Raw genomic sequence first — 24,403 nt, forward strand, 5'->3', positions numbered from 1 at the left:
CAGCTTGAAGGGTTGTACTTATGCATGTGGGGTGCATGCTTTCATGCTGCTTCCGCCAAATTCTCACTCTGCCATCTGCATGATGCAACTGGAAACGTGACTCATCAGACCACATGACTTTTTTTCCAATGCTCGACTGTCCAATCCTTGTGTTCCTGTGCGAATTGGAGGCGTTTTATCTTGGTAACTGTGGACAGCAAAGGTGTTCGAACAGGCCTTTGGCTTCCATATTCCATACAATGCAATGTACGGTCAATTTGCCTACAAACATCAGGTGGTCATAATAATCTGGCCACTCAGTGTATATATTCATACACACATTTAACTTATTAATTATATGTTTGTATGTGCATGGAAATCTTCTGGAAGGATACACTAGACACTGTTAGTGTGGCTACCTCTGCAAACTAGAGCGGTGATGTTGGCTTTTATTTTATATTCTCATGTGCTTTTGAAGTCTTTTTTAATAAGCACTATTTTTATAATAAAAAGCCTAGTTAAAAATATATTAGAAGAAAGACAAGCAATGAGTTGGGCATAACCCAAAATAAACATTTAAATTTTAAAACACTCTAATGTTTCAAAGTGATGAATGCAGTACCTGCATGGCACGGTTGGAAATCATCTTTGGATTAAAGACTAGGGAGGCAGGAGTTGCTTCCCCCACCTGAGGTCTGGGAGGGTCATGGGAGACTTCTGCAGGCCCTGATGTCACCCGGGAGCGGCCCTCCCAACAGTGCAGGGGCTCTGGGCTCCCTTTGAAGATCCAGGCCTGGCTGGCCGGCCCCTTGAGAATGTTCATCCTGGGGTCACTGACCTGACAGTCTGAGGCCAAGTCAGAGCAGCTCCCAGGGCTTTGCTGCATGTAATTCACAAAGATGTAGAGGTTCCTCTCTTGGAGGAATGTAAGGTCGAGGGTGCATTTATCTTCTTAATTGGATTACATTGATCTGATTGACTTTGATAAAAATCCTTTTCCTTGCTCTTTTAAATCAAAGACACATAAAAAGCAAATATTGTCTTTTGAAACATGAAACATGATCAACCCTCAGGCTAAATTCCAATAGGCCACACGATGGCAACTTAGGGAATTTCTAGAAGTTACAATCCATATACACTCCCACAATTTTAAATACTTATTCTTAGCTCATCTATTTAATACTTACAGTTGCCAAAAAGGGTTATACCCAGATTTTTTTGAGTCAATTTTTAAATTATCTTAAAGGAAGTCTTTTTTTCCAAAGTTAAAAGTAATACATGCTCATTGCAGAAAGTTCATAAGACAGAGGAGTTTAAAGAAGAACATTAAAAGCATATATAACTTGTGTATACAAAGGTTGCTACTGTAAAATTTTGGGTAAATTTCCTTCCAGTCTTTCCCTCTTGCATATATATTTTACTTGCAGTTTGATGGATTCTTTTTCTAATTTTAAAAAATTTTAAATTGGTTTTTCCCATGTCCTTAAAATGTTTTTCAAAAGAGGTTTTTAATGATTGCTTAACAGCCTAGTGCATGGATGCCCTAGTTCAGGGGTCCTCAAACTATGGCCCGCGGGCCACATGCGGCCCGCCGAAAACATTTATCCAGCCCGCTGGGTGTTTTTGCCGCTGCTGCCTGTTGCTTAGCAGCCAACTAGTTTTTTTTAAAACTATAGTCCGGCCCTCCAACGGTCTGAGGGACAGTGAACTGGCCCCCTGTTTAAAAAGTTTGAGGACCCCTGCCCTAGTTAATGAATTATTATCTTTTTAACCTTTTGTCAATTGAAAAGAGAAGATACTATCTCAGTAATCTCTTCCCTGTCATTTATCTGCTTCTCCTTATGATGCCTTTTTAAGTGATCTCTAAATTATAATTATATATATATATATATATTACTGATACCAACACTTTATTGACATATCATTGCAATAATGACTTTCCAGTTGTCATTTGCCTTTTATTTTTTAACTGGCCGATAGGAAAGCTAGAGAGAAAAAGACACAGAAGAGAAGAAATAAACAGTCCTTAAGAGCCCACTGCCCAGGGTCTACGACTCACTGCGGCCGGGCTGGCCCTGCTCCCTGGGCGTCCCTGCTCGGAGCCTCGGCGATAGTACCTGCTGCCAGGTTGTTGTGGGATTGAATGAGATGCTGCAAGTAAAGACTCGGGCCCCACAAGCTTCCTGTTAAGGTTTTGAACTTTGTAGGTGTTTTTCCTGTTTTAGATGAGATTTTCTCCAAATACTATTTTCTATTAATATTGGTTATATATTTTTAAACAATGTGCACCATCACCTAACCGAACTCTCCAGTGGGTTCAAATGGTTTTCCACTTGAGGCTCTAGGACGTTCTTGGATGTACAGTCATGGGAGAGCATGGCTGATACTTTCTCCCGTGCCAATGTCACACTCTTAGGTCTCTTTCCCGCCCGTGGAGCAGGCTCTCAGCTGTGGTCACCTCCAGGGTGCTTCACACTAATGCTCCAGGTACCTGGAATCTCTGGACAGGGGGGCATTTGAGCTCACTGTCCTTCCTACAGGCCAACCTATTTGAAATAACTGTTTTTGTCAAATATTTCAATCTTGGAAACATGGTTTCAGTCGGAGAGCACTTCAGTTCATCAAGCAAACGCCAGCTTCCTCTCCTTCACCTTCCGCCCCTCCTCATCCTCCCAGAGTCGGACTCAAATGTGGGGGTTTATCACCTGTAACTCACCCCTGACCTCTCTTGTCATTAAAACCATTCTGATGATCTGGTATATTAGGTGTGTGTTAATTTAAAATGATAATAATATTTATTGGGTACTTATTGTGTGCCAGGAATTCTACGTGCTTAACACATTAACTAATTTAACCCTTGTATTAATTTGCTATTGTCACTGTTATGAATTACCACAAACTTAGTCACTTAAGCCACTAGAAATTTATTTTCTCCCAGTTCTGGAAGTAGGAAGTCTGAAATCAAATCGAAGTATCAGCAGAACTGCATTCCCCCTAGGAGCTCTAGAGGAATGTCTATTCCTCATCTCTTCCAGCTCCAAGAGGCTGCCAGCATTCCTCGGCTTGTAGCCACATCACTCTAGTCTAGCTGTGGGCAAACTACGGCCCGCGGGCTGGATCCGGCCCGTTTGAAATGAATAAAACTAAAAAAAAAAAAGACCGTACCCTTTTATGTAATGATGTTTACTTTGAATTTATATTAGTTCACACAAACACTCCATCCATGCTTTTGTTCCGGCCCTCCGGTCCAGTTTAAGAACCCATTGTGGCCCTCGAGTCAAAAAGTTTGCCCACCCCTGCTAGTCTCTGCCTCTGGAGTTACATTGCCTTTTCCTCTCCTGTGTGTCTCTATCTCACTCTGTACCACTCTTAGGAGAACACCTGTGATGGCATTTAGGACCCACCAGATAACCCAGGATAATTTCCCTGTCTCATGACCCTTCATTTAATCATCTGCAAAGACCCTTTCTCCATATAAAATAACACTGACAGGCTCCAGGGATTAGGACCCAGTATTTTGAAGGCTGTTATTCAGCCTAATTCTCCCTCAATAACTCTGTGAGGTAAGCACTGTTCTCCCCTTCATGCATTGATCCGTAATGAAGAACCAAACTACAGAGTTTGTATCACACTCTAGACCAGCACTGCCCTGGATGGACTTTCTGAAGTGGTGGAAATGGTCTAGAGCAGTGGTTTTCAACCTTCCTAATGCCGCGACCCTTTAATACAGTTCCTCATGTTGTGGTGACCCCCACTTTCATTGTTACAAATTGAACATAATTAAAGCATAGTGATTAATCACAAAAACAATATGTAATTATATATGTGTTTTCCGATGGTCTTAGGCGACCCCTGTGAAAGGGTCGTTCGATCCCCAAAGGGGTCGCGACCCACAGGTTGAGAACCGCTGGTCTAGAGTCACACTTTCTAGTGTAGTAGCCATGAGCCACATATGGCTGCTGAACACTGAAAAGGCGGTCAAGGACACTGAAGATCTGACTATTTAATTTCAATTTATTTAAATTTAAATGTAGACAGGCACATGCTATTATGGATACCATACTGGACAGCACAGTCATGGGACACTTCCTTTGGAGAAACATCTGCTACAGGTGCTATTTCTCTTGGCTTGGGTCCTGTTATAAACCATCATTTCAGTTTCAAGATCCATCAATAAGCTTCATTTAAAGTATCATCACAGACAACAGAATGGTGATTATGAGAGTAGAAGCGGGTGAGGGGAAGGATGAAGAGAGTAAAAGGGGTCCAATACGTGGTGATGGAAGGAGACTAGAGTTCAGGTGCAGAGCACACAAGGCAATATACAGATGCTGTATTAGAGAATGTTATTAACCAATGTTACCCCAATAAAGTAATACAGATTTAAAAATAGATGGACATATAGATAAAAAATAAATAACATAAAAAAGGAAGTAATAAAGTGTCATCAAGAAGTGACTTCCTCCCACCCCTTAGGGTGACAAAGGAGAACCTGCAGCCCAGGGAAGCCGCCTGCCCTCAGCCAGGCCGTGGACCATGGGCTCTTGTCTCTGAAGAGGTTCCGGGCTCCTCCTTGGCTCCCTCACAGGGAGCAGAGCCACCTGAGTGGCCATCAGCTCTGGAAACCAGGGCTGGTCCTAGACCGCCGGGTCTGCTGTGGAGCGTTGCCGTTCTCCCAGCTGCATCTGCTACTCACTTGTTGGACCCACGCCTGACGTCCGGCTCATCCTTCAGTCCAGGGAGAGTGACACCCCCAAACAGGCCGATGGCTCGGGTTGGCCCGTGCCAGTTCTTCTGCAGCAGGTCCCTTTCCATCCATGGAATCTTAAGGGATCTGAAAGGGATGGAAATTAAGTAGCCTTGTTCCACTTTTAAAGCCAACACACAATCAGAAGTGATGGTTGAGAGGAAGGGCTCTGGGGTCCTCAGCAGGTGAGCCTGGCTGGGAATTGAAATGCCACTGCCTTCTAATCTCATGATGTAATGGTATCTATTCTGTTAGCATAATTTTAAAAATCCATTATAAATCTCACACACACACACACACACACACACACACACACACACACCACACACCACACACGTAGAGGTCTTAGAGCCAGGCTGCCTGGGCTCAAATTCCAGCTCTAGCATTTGCTGTGTAACCTTGAACCAGTTACTTAACCCACCTGTGCCTCCATCTCCTCATCTTGAAGTGAGGGTATTAGTATTACCAGCTCTCACTGCAAGGAAGGATGATGTAGATCAGTACTTCTAAGGCCTTTGAACAATGTGCAGCACAGGCTGTATCTTCAGTAAGGATGTTCCACGTGTAGGAAGGCGTTCATTCTCAGACACACAATTTGCAGTTCATCCCTGGGTCTGCGGCCTTCCTATTCACTATTCACAACTGTGTCTTTCCAAAACGCTGCGTTGTTGCCAATCTCTGGGAGGAGGCTGGGCTGAGAAAGGGCTGTGAGGAGTGGGGGTGAGAGGGGCATAAAGCTGAGGGGATAATAACAGAGCAGGCAAACAAAATATAGACAGTGAGGAATGTGCTTCAGGTCCCCAGGGCAGGGGTGTGACATGTCTAAGATCACCCGCAAACGGACATTCTTTCTGGAAGAGGTCTTGGAATGCTTTGTTTTGTTTTTTCATTTTCAGATTTACCCTTTGCATACAGTTCTGCAAGTCAAGGTTTGTCATTTTAAGGCAGGTGGGCCTATGGTCCTGTGGACTCCTGTCTCACTCCGCCCCCCAGGTTGTCCTAATTTCGGCCCCAAATTCCTGGAGGGACTGCAGAATTGATGGCAATTGGGGAAAGGAGTGCTCCCAGCCCAGCAGGCACTGGGCAAGGCAGGAATGGACTGGAGTGAGTGGTGTGTTTGGAGTGAAGGAGAATGTCAGGTTTCCTGTTTTCTTGGAGAAGTGTGTGTCTCCTGTACACATGGGAGGCTGTCTCCTGCACACGTGGGAGTGCATGTCTCCTGTACACGTGGGAGTGCATGTCTCCTGTACACGTGGGAGTGCATGTCTCCTGTACACGTAGAAGTGTGTGGGAGTACATTCTCCTGCACACGTGGGAGGCTGTCTCCTATACACATAGGAGGCTACGTGGGTCGCTCCTAGACCACGGCCTACCTGGCTTCCATTGCTGTTCACTCCTGTGGACACTGACAAAAAATTCTCTTTTGATGCCGCGGGTCTCTCCACTGCTCGTACACGAGGGACTGTGCCACGTGCCTCCCACGGTTGCCCTTACGGGACTCCAAGGCTTAGAAAGGTTGAGTAAGGTTTTCTGGGGCTCGAGGCTCCTAAGAGACAGGGCTTGATTCTAAAAGGCACAATGCCCCCAGAGCACATTCGTTCTGAGCGCTCCAGCCGCAGAAGCCCTGTCTGTGGGCCCCGACTGCCGCCACCGGGCGGAGTGCACTGTGTCATCTTGTGGGAAGGATGGCGGTGGCCAAGGCCACGGGGCTTGTTAGCTACAACCTGTGAACCCGGGGCTCCCCTTGTTCCTGACCCCATCTCTTTCTCCTGCTTCCAAGCACCTCCACACGGAGCTGGGGTGGGTTCTGCGCAGATAGAAGGAAGGGAGAGGGGCATGATGGGATTTGAGGAGCTGGCTTGCCCAATTATTTTATAGACGACAAAGTGGGCTTAGGGAAGTCAGGGAACTTGGCTAAAAACTTGGGTAGTTACCGGCAGACTGAATCATGGGCTTTGTGTGAAACTGGAATTGGGTCTCGAGGGCGGCTCCGAGCTGTTCCTCTGAGGACTTGTAAGACATCAGAAGAAGCCGCCAGCATGTTGACAATGGATGCCTTTGGGTAGGGGGACCGTGGCTTTGTTCGTTTTTCCCTTTACATTCCAAATTTTCCACATGGAGTGTGAGTGACTTTCAGGATGAAAAAGAAGTTTCAGAGGAGGGTGGGAGAGGGGTGGGCGCACACAGGGAGGTGTGTGAGGGGCTCATTATTTCCTATTCCTCCTGCAATATGTTTTCAGTAAATTCTCAGAAGCATCTGTGGTCCTTCAGTGGAGATGTGAACATGTGCAGGTTACTCAGATGAGAAGGCAAATAACATTTTTCTGCCAGTTGCTTTGGTGGAAATGAATGGGGGCCATAAGGAGAGGAGGGATGGGAACTGAAGGTCCCAGCATTCCCGCCGAGGCCTTGGGACAGGTGCACGCCGCCCCCCCCCACCCCCCCAGCAATCGCCTATCTTGATGTCCGTTATCGCAGTAAATCCGATTAAGAACACACAGCAGCTATAGGTTCTTGTGGTTTCTCCAGGCGCCAGCCTGTTAAAAGACAGGCCCAGAGCTCCTGTGCAAATGCAGTAGACACACTCGCTCTCTGGGGCCCACGGTCTATTCCAGGGGTACTGCTGCTCCCTGCAGCGTGCCTCTCTCCTCCCCTCTGGATGGCAAGCCTTCGGGGGGCAGGGCTGTGATGCCTTCGCCCCGTCTTCCCTGACCCTGCTCAGGGGCAGGGGGGACAGCAGATGCTGAAGATCCTGATAATACTGTCCTGAATGTTGAGCCAGACTGTGGTGCCTCTACACTGGGGCCCAAATCAGAATCAGCCAAAAGCTTGTCAAACACCGAGTTCTGGGCCCAGCCCCAGAGTTCATTGTCCATGGGTCTCAGGTGGGACCTGAGAGGCTGCGTTTTGAAGTCACCTCCCACACCCTGTATTGACTTGCCATTCTGTGTGTGTGATAAGAACACTTAACATAGGGTCTATCCTTGCAGCTAATTTGTTCACTCACACTACCCTTTTATTGACTGTGGGCTCCATGCTGGGTAGCGGGTCTCCAGGGCTTCCTCATCTGTATGACTGACACTTGTACCCTTGACTAGCACTTCCTCTTTGCCCTCCCCTGCTCGCCCCTGTCAATAACCTTCTCCTCTCTGCTCCTATGAGTCTGAGTATTTTAGGTTCTTCATTTAAGTGTATCATACAGTGTTTGTCCTGTGCTTACTTCACTTAATGTCCTCCAGGTTCATCCATGTGGGAGCAAATTGCAAGATTACTTTCTTTTTTAAAAAGTGTATTTTTAAAAATTGATTTCAGGGAGCAAGGGAGAGGGAGAAAGGGATAGAAACATCAATGATGAGAGAGAATCATTGACTGGCTGCCTCCTACACGGCCCCCACTGGGGATTGAGCCTGCAACCCAGGCATATGCCCTGACTGGGAATATAATCGTGACCTCTTGGTTAATAGGTCGATGCTCAACCACTGAGCCACACCAGCTGGGCAGATAGATTTTCTCCTTTTTGATGGCTGAACAACATTCCATTGTATGTATATACCACATTTTCCTTACCCATATATCCGCCAATGGATATTTAGGGTTTTTCTATCTCTTATCTGCTGCAGTGAACATGGGAGTGTATGTGAAAGAAAGAAAGAACTCACTCTTTTTTGTTTTCTCCCTTCCCCACACACACTACTGTCACACTCACACATCAAGCAATTCCTGTGACACCGCCCTATAAAAGCCAACAAGCTGAGGGCTCAGTCCCACAAAACTGCCCCCCAACTTCAGGTGCCAGACACCAATTCCCAGATGTCACCCATACTACTGATTGATTGGCTATAAATCAGGGTTTCTACAAAAACCTACTTGGGTTTGATAATTTGCTAAATGGCTCACAGAACTCAGGGAGACACTTATATTCATTGGTTTACTATAAAAGGATGTGATAAAGGACAAAGATGAACAGCCGGATGGAAGAGATGTGTAGGGCGAGGCCCGTGAAAAGGGGCGGGGCTCCCACGCCCTGTCCTACATCACCACCCTCCCAGCACCTGGACAACAAACTCCACAACACAGAAGCTCTCTAAACCCACACTTTTGGGATTTTATGGGAGTTTCCTCATGTAATCATGATAGATCATTAACTCAATTCCCATCCCCTCTCGCCTCTCTGGAAGGTAGAGGGTGAGGTTGAAATTTCCTAGCTTCTAATCACTGCTCCATCTTCCTGGTGACCAGTCCCCACCAAACATTGCCTCATTAGAGCAAAAGACACTCCGGTCACCCGGAAATTCCAGGGGGTTTCGGAGCCCTGTGTCAGGAACCAGGGTCAGAGTTCAAACGTTAGCTCCTTGTGCTCTTATCACTTAGGAAATGACCAGGGTTCCAGGAGCTCTGTGCCAGGAACTGGAGCAGAGACTAATATATGGTTTTTCTGTTATTTCACAGTCTGCATTCAGCTCTTCAAGATCTGATTGTATTTCCTGTAGGTAGATACCCAGAAGTGGGGCTGCTGGATCGTATAGAAGTTCTATGATTAATTTTTTGAGGGGCCTCCATACTGTTTTCCATAGTGGCTGCACCAACTCACATTCCCACCAATAGTACCCACGGTCTCTCCTCCATCCCCTCACCAACACCGGTCTTCCTTCTCTCCGATGGTGGCCATCCTAGCAGCGTGAGGTGACACCTCACTGTGGCTTTGATTTGCATTTCCCTGATGATCAGTGAGGCTGAATACCTTTCCTTGTACCTGTTGTGCAATTGTATGTCTTCTTTGGAGAAATGTCTATTCAGGTTACCTTGCCCATTTTTAAAAAATGTGTTATTATTTTGTTTCTGTTTTTGCTATCAAGTTGTGGGAGTTCCTTATATATTTTGGATGCTAACCCTCTATTGTATAGATGGCTTGCAAATGCTTTCTCCCCCTCTGTAGATTGCCTTTTTATTTTGCTGTTTCCTTTGCTACTGAGAAGCTTTTGCGTTTGATGAAGTCCCACTGGTCCATGTTTGCTTTTGTCGCCTGTGTTTTTGGAGTAGAGTTTGAGTTTCTAATGAGCTTCCAGGAGACACTGATGACCCTGGTCCTGGGACAATTTGCATATTACCCTTTTATTATAGAGGATTGCTTATTTTCTTAAAGTAGCACATGAGACGTGAGTTTGAAACATACATATCTGAACATTTTGTTAGTGTGCCCTTTTCCTCCTCTTTTCCAAGCTTCCTAGATTCTTGAGTTAGAGAGGGGAATGACGCCTCCCTTAAACTGGGAAGGTTGGTGGGTGGGCAATGCCTGGGGTTATGAACTGAGTCTGTGCAGAGAGACGGATGGCAGCCTATTTGGTGGGAAAATCTTTCCATTCCTTCCTAAAGGGGTGCTCTTGCCTGGGTGTTAATTTTTCTCTACACATAGGTATTTAAGACAGAGAGGTGAAATTAAAGCGGCTATTTTCTCAACCCAAATCACAATAGTGAACTGGAATATATTGTCCGTTCTAATAAGATAAAAGTGGGCGGGGGTTGGGCAGGGAGGTTCCTGTAGGATTCGAGCAGGCGCAAAGATAACACCTTCAGATCAAGAAGGAGGCTTCCGTCTGAGTGATAACTGCTTGTGATGCCCGCTAATAAGTAGAAACATCAAGGGATAAATCAGATTGTGTAATGGGCCACTAAGAAACTGCCATGCTCCACACACTCCTTCTTCCTCCTCTCCTTTGAGGGATGGAGGACCGTGGTAACTAAGTCCATGTGCAGCCAATTGCCTTTATTGAGTGTCAGTGAATTTATAGGCAGCGAGTGACACTTCTGGGGGCTTCTGTGCAGTGGCACAAGCTGCTCTCTTCAGAACGCAGGAGGAATTTATGAGCCTGCTGACATGAACAGAGGTGACGGGATGGCTTGGGGGGTACCGGCCGGAAACCCCTCCATCCATATATTTTTCATACTTGATGAAACACAGATAAATCTCTGTCCTGCGTGTCTGAAACGGTAGGACCCGCTGAAGCTCAGTGTCGGGCCTCGGGGGGGAAATGTATCACGTCAGTGGTCCTGCTTTCTAAATCACCGCCAACTCTGGGGCCGGTCATTCTCACATTTGTGCAAAAATGTTTGACAATAGGCATAAATTTTTAATAGGCCCCCACTTTACCAAATGTTCTCCACCTCGGATCTGCTCACTGAGAGTTACAGGGCACGGGTGTTTTTCTCCTCAGGCTGCCTCAGTAAAAGAACAGACAGGCAGATGGCTGTGTTGAAGGCATTTTTATAAGAAAGTAACATGAATCACTGAGTGGATTCTGTGAGAAATTAACATCGCCCTTCCCCCACCAGCCTTTGTCACATGCAAATCCTAGAGTTTCCAGAGCTGAAAGGAACTTTGGAAATGGGCTAATAGGCACACCACACTTATTGTTTAATAACTGAATGAATCAACCTTGTTGCACTGTACCACGTGGCGGAGAGGGAAGCCGGCCAGGTCCCCACTGCAGTGGAGCCGTTGGCTCAAATCACGTCGCTAATTAGTGGCAGGAGCCCCAGGTTTCTTCATTTCCAGGAAAATGCTATTTTCATTACACGTCTAGCCTCCCTAGTGCTTCTGTCTCACATCTAAGGCCTTATTTTAGGGTTTTATTGCTGGAACCCAGTGGTATATGCTTTCCGTGGCCATGAACTTGGCCGTGCCCTGGAGTCCCGGGGAAAGTGCTGGGCGGTGTAGCCGAGCCTGCAGGTTCTTGAGCTGCTCAGAGCTTGGCTGTGCTTGGACACGGCTCTCGGACTTGCTCAGGTCTTGCCTCCTCGTCTGCTTCCCTTCTCTGACCCCGTGGTAATCTCATTGAGGCCCACAGCCTTCAATTCCATCATACTGTTGACTCCCCAAGGCAAATCTCCCGTCCAGATTGCTCTCTTAAATTCTAGATGTGGAGACCCAGCTGTCCAGATGTGGGACAGCACAGCTTCCACGAGTCCAGAACTGTGCTGGCATCTCACCCCTCCAATGGCTCCACATATGGCCTTTCCCTCCCCAGTGCATGTGAACCCACCCACCCAACCTCAGCCCCACACCCAGTCCGTCAAAAAATAGCATTGGCTCTACCTTTAAAATATGCCCAAACCCACCCACTTTGCAGACCCCCGTCTTCACTGACAGCTGGGTCAGGTTCAGCCTCACCCACCCTGGCCTGGACCCCAGTAGCCTCCTAACTCATCACCTTGCTCCTACCCTATTCTCAAAATCTGTTTCGGTGTGATGGCCGAATATGCACCATCTGTTGCTGAGGAACACTATGGCCATCAAGTTAGTGGCTTCACACAACACCCACTGATGACGGCACAGTTCCCGTGGGCAGAAGTATGGGCACCAATGCTCAGGGTCCTCTGCTCAGGGTCCCGCCAGCTGCACCAGGTGTCGCCCAGGGTCGGGCTCTCCTCTGCTTCCACACTCGCGCAGCTCATGGCAGCATTCGGATTGGGGCCTCAGCTCCCTGCTGGCTGTTGGCCAGAGGCACCCCAGCCCCTTACCAGGTGGGCTGTCACTATGGCAGCTGGCTTCATCAAAGCCAGCAGGAGAGTCGGGGAGCAGGTGGAAGTTACCACCGTATAGGACACACTCAGGGAAGGGGCAGCCCTTTGTCCTGCTGTGTTCCCCTCACTCCAGCACAGCGAGTCCGGGCTCACTGTCCTGTGGCCACGGACAGCTGGGCTCCCAGATGCTCCAGTCAGCTCAGGGACATCTGCCAGCTCAGGGCAGGAACTGGGACCCCGCCCCAGATACCCCATCCATGGGAATCCCAGCTCTGGGGAGACCGGCCTCCATGGCTCTGCTCCCAGCACTGTCCCTCTCGGGGAGCTGGGAGAAGCGAGGCTGGAGGCTGCTTGCTCTCTGGCTCCGTCATCATGTACTCCATCAGACGGTGCTTGGAGACTGCCAGTGGAACAAAATCAGACCTCAAGTAACTGTTCCCAGAAACATAAATAGCTCAATGGTAGGAAAATGCAATATTTTATACATCAATAAAAGCAATATGACCTTTTTGGTTCATGCAGAAAAACCATTTGATAAAATAAAATACCCACTTCTTATTTAAAAAACTTAAAAACATAAAGACAAGGGTTGATTCTTAGCATAATAAACTACAACAGTACCCACCACCTAGTAGACATTCAATAAATATATTTTAAATGAGTAAATGAATGAATGAATGAATGAAACATTTATTTTTTAAAACAAAAGAGAGCTACATACTTAATGAGGAAATACTAGATTCCTTCCCATGAAAGAAAAGAACAATATGAATGGGCTCTGCCCCTGGTAACAGTTAGTGCCATAATATAAATTATTGTTAAAATATTGACATTTTAGCAAATAAGAGGAATAAATATTTTTAAGTGTTCAAAAATGTTTTTTAAATCAATGATAGAATTACTATGAAAGAGAAACACATGAACCCGTACAAAGCCTATAAATGTTAACAGGACGGAATGACGAACCTCTTCAATAGCTGGCAGGCCCTGCCGTGTTTCTGGTTAAAGGGGAAGATGACACGTCTGCTCTGGGTAATTTATAGAGAGAACACAGTTTCAATTAAAATCCCAACAGGATTAGTTATTGAACTTGAAAACATACTTATTAAAGTCATTGGGATTAAAAGAAAAACAATAAGGAAGGACAAATGGCACTGTATTTTCAAGTATATTATAAAGAAAAATGAGGCGGATGCATGATACTAATGTGCAGGCACACACATAGATCAGCGAAACAAAGCAGAGAGCCCAGGACCTGACAACAGAGATGGGAACCGACGGCGTGTGATAAATTAAGGAAAACGGTAATAAGGGTGGAAGAAATATGGTTGCAGTAAGTAGGTTGCTTAATTGTTGAAGCCCACGGGTAGTCGAAAGCAGAATGGAGAGTGTAACCCCCCGGAGGAAGGTCAGAATTTTCCAACTGTAGAAAAGAATTTTTTCTAAGAAAGATACAAGAAGACATAAAAGGAACTGGATGCACAGAAATTCAAGGTTCCAGAGCCGTCGGCCTGGAGAGTGGGACGACCCCATCACCTAGGAGACTGGTTCTCCACCAGGGAGGTGCCTGGGGCTCCAGGGGCTCCGTCTTCTACAATATTGCAGACGCCCTCTGGACTTGAGAGAGAGCAGTGCCATTTCGTTTTGGAAAATGTTAAGCAGAGTCTAAAATTTTCTAGATTATAAAGTCCATCTTCAATGTTCATATTCAAATGTTTCTAAATACTTCTTAGGGAATAGATTTCATGAGTAACTTCAAGTCTATCTTTGGAAATTATACTTTTTAATACAAATTAAATATTGTTCCCAAAGGCTGAATTTTTGCTTCAAAAAGATGTGATCCCCTGAGATGTGCTGGCACTGGCCTGTGGGTGACTAAATGCAGACTGAGCTCAGGATACTGATACATCCACAGACTTGCCAGGCTCCGTACCCCGTCCTCAAACCTTGTGTTCTTGGGTGGCTTTCACGGTCTTGCTTCTCCTTTCCTGACTCGTTCTGTAGAAACCAGAGCCTTCACACGCACCCTCAGGTTATCGCCCTGCAGCCACGTGGCAGGGCCCAGGTTCTACACCACCGGTCCCAGCGGCAGGTTCTGGTGCCCAGTGAAGAGCCTGCATTGGCCTCACCTGTTGGGGGACATGAAGGCAGATAGAAGCCGGGCGGGGGGATGACGTGCCAGCACAGGCTGCACACTGCCCTTGTAAATCAGCAAAATGATGGAAGTTCAAAGATAATCAAATGGTTTTAGAATTAAGATTCAAAGAATAATGGAGGGAAAGCCATGATTTAAATCGTGTATAGGCACAGAGGCAGCAGCACAGTTAACAATATTTCTACAGAGGATTTTGTGTCGACAGTTCAGTAGGCAAGATCCTTGTGTTTCTGAAAGCACTTTTCAGGCTGCAAAGGGACACAACAGCAACCATCTAAAACCAGCTGATCGTCAAAAATAAATAAATAAATAAATAAATAAATAAATAAAATAAAAATAAAACCAGCTGACCGTCCCCCTCTGCTGCACCCGAGTGTGCCCGCCGCACAAGACCTTGGGCTGAGGGATAAGAGGAACCTACTCTGTTTGTCAAAAACTTATTTTATACAAGACTAGGGGCCCGGTGCATGGAGATTTGTGCACTGAGGGGTGTGGGGGTCCCTCAGCCCAACCTGCACCCTCTCGAATCTGGGAGCCCTCAGGGGAGCCCTCTCCAATCCAGGAGTTTCTGTCTGTCTTTGCAATCATATGAGTGAATTGTCTGAGACCCCAACTCAGTTTGATTTGGTGCTCACAGAATAATAGAGGCTTTTTTTTTTTGTTCCATTGGTGGAGATTTCCTGGAAGTTTTTTGATATCTTCCCTTTAATTTTTCCTAGACACTCTGATTTTACTTATGTCTCTCACCTTTGCTTTCCCTCCATCCCCCACCACAACAGTAACTTGCTCCAGACTCACTTTGCTCTAGTGTCTAGGAGATCTGTCTGCCACCAGAACTATGATTCCCAGCATTCCTGATGCTCCCCATGCTCTGGGCTTCTGCTTCAGGTCCTGGGGCTGCCACCAGAACTACTATTCCCAGAATTCCTGGTGCTCCCCGCACTCTTGGTTTTTTCTTCCTGCTCTGTCTCCACCCCACGGCCTCCCACTCTGCCAAGTCCTCCAAGCCACCAGCTCTCCCTCTCTGCTCTCAGCCTGGGGGCTTTGGGGGCATGGCTCCCTCAGTCACTGAGCCACATCCCCCCAAGCCTCCAGCTCTCCTGCTCTGCTCTCCGCCCAGCAGCTTGGAGGAGTGACCGAGGGAGCCACGTCCCCCCAAGCTGCCGGCTCTCCCACTCTTCTCTCCGCCAGCGCCTGTGTATGCAAATTAACCTGCCATCTTTGTTGGGTTAATTTGCATACTCACTCCTGATTGGCTGGTAAGCGTAGCAGAGGGATGGTCAATTTACATGTTTCTCTTTTATTATATAGGATAGTCAGGGAAGACCTCGTGGATGCGATGACATTTGAGCAAGTGAGGGACACACTGGGTGTAGTATTTTACCTCTAAGAGTGAACTTCTGTCTGAGGAGGGAGTGCCCAGGGGTCCAGGTGGATGGAGGAGCAGCGGGAGCCAGGTGAGCAGAGAGGAAGTGGGGGGAGGGGAGAGGTGAGCCAGGCACAGGGGAAATACCACGTGGAGGCCATGGTACCACATAATTTGAAGTCCTCAGTTACTTTCCTGAAAGTCCCCAGATGGACTGTCACCTGCAGGGATGCTGTCAGCCCCCAGCAGTCAGTGTCAGAAATACTGTGGGAGCCAAAATAATGTTTCCATTCGCTCATGTCTGAGTGTAAGCGTCTCTCCCCGGAGGTCTTACACCTTCTCAGTGCGCTGCGCCCCGGGCACTGAAACACTCGTCAGCTGCAGCTTCCTTCTGGTGAGCAGTGAGGGATGAATTGTGTCTTAGTCCTGAGCACCCAGACTGTGAGGGGGAAGGCAGTGCCCCCATCTTAACCAGAGCCCCCTCTCAGCCAGACCACACACTGAATACGTGGGGTGACACCCAGCAGCCAAGAAAATACAAAAACTGTTTTCTCTTCGCATCCTCCAAGTGACCAAGTCACAGGGACAGAGTCCCAGCCAGGGTGCCCTCAGCATGTCACCAAGCAGGGTGCTGCTGCTGTGGGGGAGGTCCCCTTGCCACGGAGGGACAGACTGGAGTGGTATGAGCACAAGAAAGCCTGTGTGTGTGAGTGTGTGTGTGTGTGTGTGTGTGTGTGTGTGTTCGTGTGCCTGAGCACAAGGTGAAGAGCTATCAGTTACACTGTTATTTTCTAGATATGAATTTTAAAATTTATCTTTTAAATGTGTGCCCTGTAGCAGTTTTTACATTCTTTCAAGATAAGACTAATTCAATTTCAGATTATTAATTGTTTAAACTATTGTAACTAAGAAGAAACAGGTATCTTTACTTACCTATTAAAGTAAATATATTTAATATTACTTTTGAGAAAAGTACTATGAAAAATGTATGTTATCAAGTCTTACTGTGACTATTGGTGTGGGACAAAGTTGAGAATTCTGCTGTAAAAATGGAACATGTAAATTCTTTTAGTTTTTAGTTTTTATAAACTGCTACATCTACTATGAGTCCTCAAAACCATTCGAGCTTTAAATGTGGAAATAAAATTATACAGTGGAGTTGCTTGTAAAGGTGGCATCAACAGAATCAGGGGACTGGGTATGAAGAAGAGAGTGCTCTAGTTTGTAGGCTCCGTGCATTCAGAGTTTTTAACCAGGAACCGGCTGGGCCAAGTGATTTACAGATCGAGACAAAGCACGGTCAGGCAAGTTAAGGAGGTTTGAGCTATGAATCTTGTGGACAAGTAGCGTCTGGGGTCAAGCATGTGCATCAGCCAAATATTGCGCCATGTGATGTGGAATGTGAGCTGCGTGAGGGCAAGGTCAGCATCTTTTAATGTTCAATCACTGTCTCCCTCATTGCATCTAGAATCGAGTTGGTACTAACCAGGTATTTGTTGATTGACTACACAAATAAATGCATTAATGAAAAATGGGTGGGTGGGTGAATGGGTGGAGGATGGATGGATGGGTGGATGGATGGATAAATGGATGGATGGGTGGGTAAGTGGATGGGTGGATGGATGGATAGATGGGTGGATGGATGGATAAATGGATGGATGGGTGGGTAAGTGGATGGGTGGATGGATAGATGGTGGGTGAGTGTGTGAAGACACCAAAGTAGCTGTGATGATGGTAGCTCAATAGACAGAATGTCACACACACTGTGTGATCACCCACCATCCTCAGTGTTAGTGCATTTGTCCAGAGACTGCCCCACCCCCCACACACACACACACACTGCATTGTGTTTAGCTCCTTTCAAAGCAACACTGAGGAACTGAGTCACATTCCCACAAAATGAGCCCAACAGTAAAGATTCAAGAGACCTGAGCCGTTTCGTCCAGACAATGACATAACTGTCTTAAAATGTTTGACTAGCAATTATGTGGAAGAGAAAGAATCAAATTCTGTGTGTCCCCAGAAGGTCAAACAAGAAGCCAGGAGTCAGGTTGCAGTTGGCCCAGTGTCAGAAAGGACTTCATAACAGCGGAGGGCTGGAAATGGAGGGGCTGACTGGGGAGAGGGGGCATCTGAGCAGTGGCTCGGGGAGACGTTCTAGAGCAGCGGTTCTCAAAGTGTGTGACCTCTGAGGTCTCCAAGATCTTTTAGGATCTAAAAGTCAAACTCTTTCCATATGACTTATTTGCAATGGTTCCTGACATTCACACCAAACCACAGTGGTGGGGGGAACAGCAGAGAGCAAGGCAGAGACCCCCATTTGTGGTCACCATGGTCCTCCTCGTTACCCACCGGCCTTGGAAACAGTTTCGTTTAACAACCCCTGCGGGTGCAGTAAGAGATAACTCAGTTATTAAGACTTGACCCTTGAATAGACAGCTTTTTAATATTCTGTGAGACAGAGCCAGGAGAGCCCAGAAATGCCTTCCACTGCACACCAAGTGTGACCACCGTCACAAGCTGAGCTAGCCACTTTTTACGGGACGTCACTGTTATTTAAGAAACGACTGATGAACTCTGGTGATTCAGAGTTGGGTTTGGGGGAGAGATTTTTCTCAAAAATGAACCAAATGAGCCTAACAGAAAACAACCCAGGGTATCTGTTACCAACAGTAAAATTTGAGCTTTCTAGAGAAAATTGAAAATTTCAAAATCCTGTAGGACCTCCATGAGTTTGAGAGCTTCCCATTACTTAGCCTTTTTGTTAGAAGGTTGTTAATGAATGTGATTTTGATGTGAGGAAATGTATCGACATTGGGAAGATCTGCATAATGCAGTGAACCCAATAACCAATACCGGGTGTTACAAAACTGTGCGTGGGCAAAAGACATATCCAGCACTCAAGATGGGCGGATGGATTTTCACGTGATGGAGAAGGCAGGTTCACTGATGTGGTCTCAGATTCCACATCACAGCCAGCCTTTAGGAAGCTACCACTTGTTGAGTCGTGTAGAATCAAAGCGGAGTATTCTGTTACCTAAAAGGCTATTAATATTGTCCTCTCTTGCTCTGGCCAGTGTGCTCAGTGGTTAGAGTGTCGCCCCAGGCACGAAAGGGTCTTGGGTTCAATTCCCAGTCGAGGGAACGTACCTGGGTTGCAGGTTCATTCCCCGGCCCCTCTGGGGGCGTGTGCAGGAGGCAGCCAATCAATGTGTCTCTCTCATATCAATATTTTATCTCTCTCCCTCCCTCCCACTCTATCTAAAAATCAATGGGAAAACAATCCTCAGGTGAGGATTAACACAAAAAAATTGCTCTTTCTTTTCCAATTATGCATATACATGAGGCCAGGTTTTCTTACTAAGCGTCAACCAAAACAACGTATGGCAACAGATTCAACATAGGAGCAGATAGGAGCATCCAGCTATTCCATTAAGCCAAACCTTAAAGTGACTTCAAAGATGCAAATCAATCACATTCTTCTTACTAAACTTTTTTATTGGGGAAATATGTTATTCATTAAAAATGACATTTATGTTAACATATAACAGGTTTATTATTGTAATTTTTAAATTAATTAAAAATACATATTTTAGAAATGTCTCAGTTTTACTATAAAATTCGGTAAATATCAATAGCAATAACACATTTTCAAAAAGCTCTTTGGGATACTGAAAAGTTGTTTGAGTGTAAAGGGGCCCTGGCTAGTATCTCTCAGTGGTTAGAGCATCGGCCTGTGCACTGAAGGGGTGCAGGTTCGATTCCCAGTCAAGGGCATGTACCCGGGTTGCGGGTTTGCTCCCACCTCTGGTCCGGGCACATGCAGGAGGCAGCCAATCGATGAGTCTCACATTGATTTCTCTCTCTCTCTTTACCCCTCTCCCTCCCTCCCACTCTCTCTGAAAAGCAATGGAAAAAAATACCCTCTGATGAGGATTAACAACAAAAAAAGAATGTAAAGGGTTCCTAGGCCCAAAAGTCTGAGAACCACTGCTATAGAGTCATTTTAGACATGGTTGTCTCCTCGGACCCTTGGGTTCTATACTGAGGGAACTAACTGGGTCATCTTCTCTTTCTATATGCTGAGGAAACACAACATTTGTGTCAGAGTCAGTTCCCTTTAGAAATATTAACTACACATTCCTTCTGAAATTCCTCAACATTAAATTACAAAGCCTGCTTTTCAAAATGTAGGAAATTATATGGTTACAGCAAAAGTAAATTACTACTTGGCACCCATAAAATATAGACCCTTAGACTTACTAAAGCCTAAAGCATGTGTGTGTATTTCATGCACTATTACTACATTTGTAACTGTAACACCTCCACCCTTCTGTTTAGTTTCAAACTCCTGTGTTTATCCTAAACTTTAAACAGGAAGAAATGATTTGTGCTTCTGTCTTGATTCTTAACTCAAGCACAGAGTAGCTCAATAATTTAAAGGGGAAAAAAAGAAAACGAAGCGTCCAGTCTGCCTGAGAGAGAGAGTAACAACTCCTGCAGGAGGGAAGCCGCTCCTGCGGGTCCCAGACCCTCCTGCTCCTGTGAGACCTCGGGTCTGGCCCCGGATGGTCAGGGCAGCCCCATCTGAATAACTAGCACTTATTTAAATGAGCATCAGCAGAGCCAGCTAAGGGGGAAAATAACAGAGAGGACTGCGATCCTTTCTATTAAATTTGCCTTTTCTTCCTCCTCAGGAACTTAACTGGCACCTTCCCCGAATACCCTAAAGCAGAAGAAGGAGGCTCCGCTATCATTTTTTCAAACAAGACCCCACAACAGGTACAAATATGCTTGAAAAATAAAATGTAAATGTACCGTGATTTTATTTCCTTAAAGTTTGGAGTTGCTGGTTTGTCGTTATTAGGTCTTGGTTATTTTTATTTAATTTATTTATTTTTACTATGTGGTTTTTTTTAGTTTATTTCAGAGAGGAAGGGAAAGGGAGAGAGAGATAGAAACATCAATGATGAGAGAGAATCATGGATCAACTGCCTCCTGTATGCCCCCTACTGGGGATTGAGCCTGAAACCTGGGAATGTGCCATGACCGGGAATCGAACCATGACCTCCTGGTTCACGGGTTGATACTCACCCACTGAGCCACATCAGCCGGGCAGATCTTGGTTACTTTTCAACTTTGTTGCACGTCAATTGTCACAATAAGACTTAATAACATACATTTTTCATGGTACTTTTTGCAAAAGTAATATTAAATATATTTAATAGATAAGTGAAGATATTTAGTTCAGACCCAGTCTCCTGATTCTTTTGATGCCCCCTTTACAAGCAACTCCACTGCAAAGATGGAACATGTAAATGACTAGGTCTGCTATGAGGTCACCAATGCACTTACTTTCCAATTTACTTCAGAATGAACTTACCTTTCTCCCTCTTGCCTTTGAACGAGATGCAACAACACGTGGTGCTCCAATTAGTCAATTCTGAGCGGCTTGCTTTCAGGAGCCCTTTCTGTGCGTGTCCCTGCTCACCTCAGTCTCATCTCCTGCCCCATCATCACCACAGTCACTACCACACCCCCTCACCTTCCTCCTCACCCCTCAGGCTGCTGCGCCTGAAATGCCCTTGTCCATATCAGGCCCCTCCCTCCCTCCACGGCGCCTGTCCACCCACCTTCCCCTGCTCAGGTCCTTCTCACCCGTCCAGACTCCACTGTTTGCCACATCGATGTTCTTCCAGAGAAATGCTATTTGGTCATCTCCCTGGCATCTGACTAAACTGACGTGGAAAGCTAGTCTTAGAAATGTCTGAATAAACTAGAGATAGGGAAATGTCCTTACTCTCGGAGCATCATAGAAACCAAGAGAAGACTTGCATGATTCTCATCAGTGAAGCTTTAGAGGCATTGCTCTCAAAAGTAAAACTCAGGGGAAAAAATGGTTGCTGTAAGAAGTATTAGTTAATATTTTCCTAAGTTCTTACTACCTAATGCAATAAGATAAGAAAAAGAAAAAGAGTTATAACTATTTTAGAGTGATAATTTTATCATTATTTTTAGATTATCTGATCATCTTCCTAGAAAACACAATAAACTTAAAAATTGTATTGACATATTATACAAAATGATATTTATAAAAATTATACTGAAGAAATTGAAAGAAGACTTGAACCTATAGACTGGTGGATTATTTCCCTGGAAAGACTCAATAAAGTACAAGTACACATTATCCTTTGACTGTTCTATACAGTCAATGCAATGCCAATCAAATCAAAACAATTTTATTGAAAAAATTATTCTCCAGTTTACATGGAAGAATAAATACGTGAAAATGTGTGAAAAGTTTTTGAAAAAGGGCTATAACCACAGGGAACTTGCCCCACTTGATATAAATCAAATTATAAATATAAAGTAATTAAAATATCACAGTAATGGGGAAAGAATAGACTGATAACATGTGACGATAAATATCTCTCATATATAAAGAGTTCTTAGAAAGTAATAAGAAAAATCTGACCACCTCAGTAGAAAAGACGACAAAGAATACAAACAGAAATTTAATAGCAGAAATTTTACAAGTCACTAAAAAAGAAATTTAAATATGAAAATGTTACTGTATCTTTTTTTCACATATGGGATTGGTAAAAATTTGAAATCATGACACTAACTGGAGTTTCTAAGCATGTGGGGGGAAAAACACTCCCATACATTGCTGCTGGATACATAAATGAGCATAACATTTTTTATGGGAAATGGACTAAGTAAATATCAAAAATTTTAGTCTATATATCCTTTGATCCATAAATATTATTGAAGAAATTGATACTAAGGAAATAATAAGACACGCTTCCATGGATCAACAAATTTTTTCCATAAAGGGACAAAAGTAGGAAATATTTGAGTCTATGGAACCTAAATTCTCTACTACAACTACTCAACTTTGCCATTATAGTATGAAAGCAAAAACGGGCAGTATGTGAATGAATGGACATGTCTGTGCTCCAATAAAACTTTATTTATAAACATGTGCAACAGGCCAGAGTTGGCCCAGGCACTGTAATTCACTGATCCCTGCCACAGACATTGAAAAAGCTGTTCATGTTTGCCTTGTTTATAGCATTGACAAAGCAGGAAATGGGCTACTGGTTTTCAGTAGGAACTGTGCAGCTGTGGAGGGCTCTGGTCACCTTGTCTGTCCCCTGTGCACCCCTGCAGGAGCTCTCAGAGTCAAGCACACAGGTCTCCCCCACTTCCCGGTCAAAGCCAACTCAGCTTCCAGAGCCTTCCCTCCACCCCCAGAGGACTCCCATCTTTCTCCTCTGAACTCCGTGGACACTTAATACCCACCCCCTTGTTTGGCAGGTCACCAGGCCCTACCTGAGTGACTGTGGTTTGGACTGGTGTTATTTCACTCGTTATGTTTAGGTCTTGTCCCTCCAGCTAAATCATCAGGCACAAGTCCTGTCTTGAAAGTCCATGGCAAGCAGCCAAACACGTTGCATGTTAGTTTAGAAAGGTAACAATTATAGGATTAAGAATGTCAGTGGAATGTCTAAATTGTACAGGAGAAACATCTAAAAGTAGAGTTAACATCTAGTCAAACTAAAAACAAGAGAGAACTGAGGATGCCTGGTTAATAATTAAAATAACACAAAGGTACCACAGAGCAGACGATTGAGGAGTCGGGCTGGCGTGGTGAAGTCACAGTCCCCATATGCTAGGTCTGCAGCCTGAGGCCAGCTAGTCCCCCTACATCTCGGTTTTCTCATCTGCACAAGGACACCCAAGCCGTGCCTACCTCCTGGGTCTGATGCACTGATTAGAGGGGATGATACTTGTACTGAAAACAGAACTGGGCACGCGGAAAGCTTTCGGGAAGCTTTAGCAATTGTTACAAATGTTAGTTGTAGTAGGATGAAGAGGTAGACCAAGCCTAATCATTCTAATGATACATGTAGTCAAGTTTATATTTGTAAAAAATAAAAACAGTACAAATACTTTTTAATGAAAAGAGCATAATCACATTGATACTAAGCCCCCAAAAGATTGAGTACAAATCGAACCACAGATCAGTCTTCCTTATGAGTATTAGTGCAAAAATTTCAACTGAAATATTAGCAAACTAAAACCCAGCAGCACCTTAAATAAGCAACACACCGCAATCAAGCAAGCACAGTTATTCCAGAATGTAAGAATAGTTCAATCTCAGGATGTATATGAATACACTGTGTCATATAAAGAGAGCCAAACATGGAAACCATAAGCTCATCACGGTGGATACTGACAGGTCATTTGGCAAATTCAACATCCATTCTTGTTATTAAAAAATAAAACAAAACAATGAAAATATACGGATACTTCTTTATCATGACAAAATATTTCCATTTTAGTTTAAAAGCCAATGTCATGCTTAGTGAAATTCACTAGAAACATTTTCACTAATGTCAGGAAAAATACAAGGGTGGCCTTTGTCATCTTTCTCCCATCTGATCTATGGATTACTGACAGACAAAAAAAAAAAAAAAGAACATAGAGATGTAGAGATTGGAATGGAAAAGGCAAAATGATCACCCTTTGAACATGTGTTCTATACTTACAAAAGCAAAGAGAATGAACTGAAAAACTACTTTAACATATATGAGAAATCAGATGAGGGAGTTACAAAATTAATGTACAG

The 24,403-nt window shown here is 44.9% G+C and overlaps 1 protein-coding gene across 1 annotated transcript in view; it reads left to right on the forward strand.

Annotated features, from left to right (window-relative positions):
- The window catches only part of IQCA1 (IQ motif containing with AAA domain 1), a 116,929-nt gene that overhangs the window by 33,100 nt on the left and 59,426 nt on the right, over positions 1-24,403 (forward strand). Inside the window, exon 7 of the mRNA XM_005871709.2 lies at positions 20,466-20,550. Within this exon, the coding sequence (XP_005871771.1) occupies positions 20,466-20,550 (85 nt within the window). The remainder of the gene's footprint in view (positions 1-20,465; positions 20,551-24,403) is intronic.

This window comes from Myotis brandtii, unplaced genomic scaffold, assembly GCF_000412655.1.
Source record: "Myotis brandtii unplaced genomic scaffold, ASM41265v1 scaffold354, whole genome shotgun sequence".
NCBI lineage: Eukaryota > Metazoa > Chordata > Mammalia > Chiroptera > Vespertilionidae > Myotis > Myotis brandtii.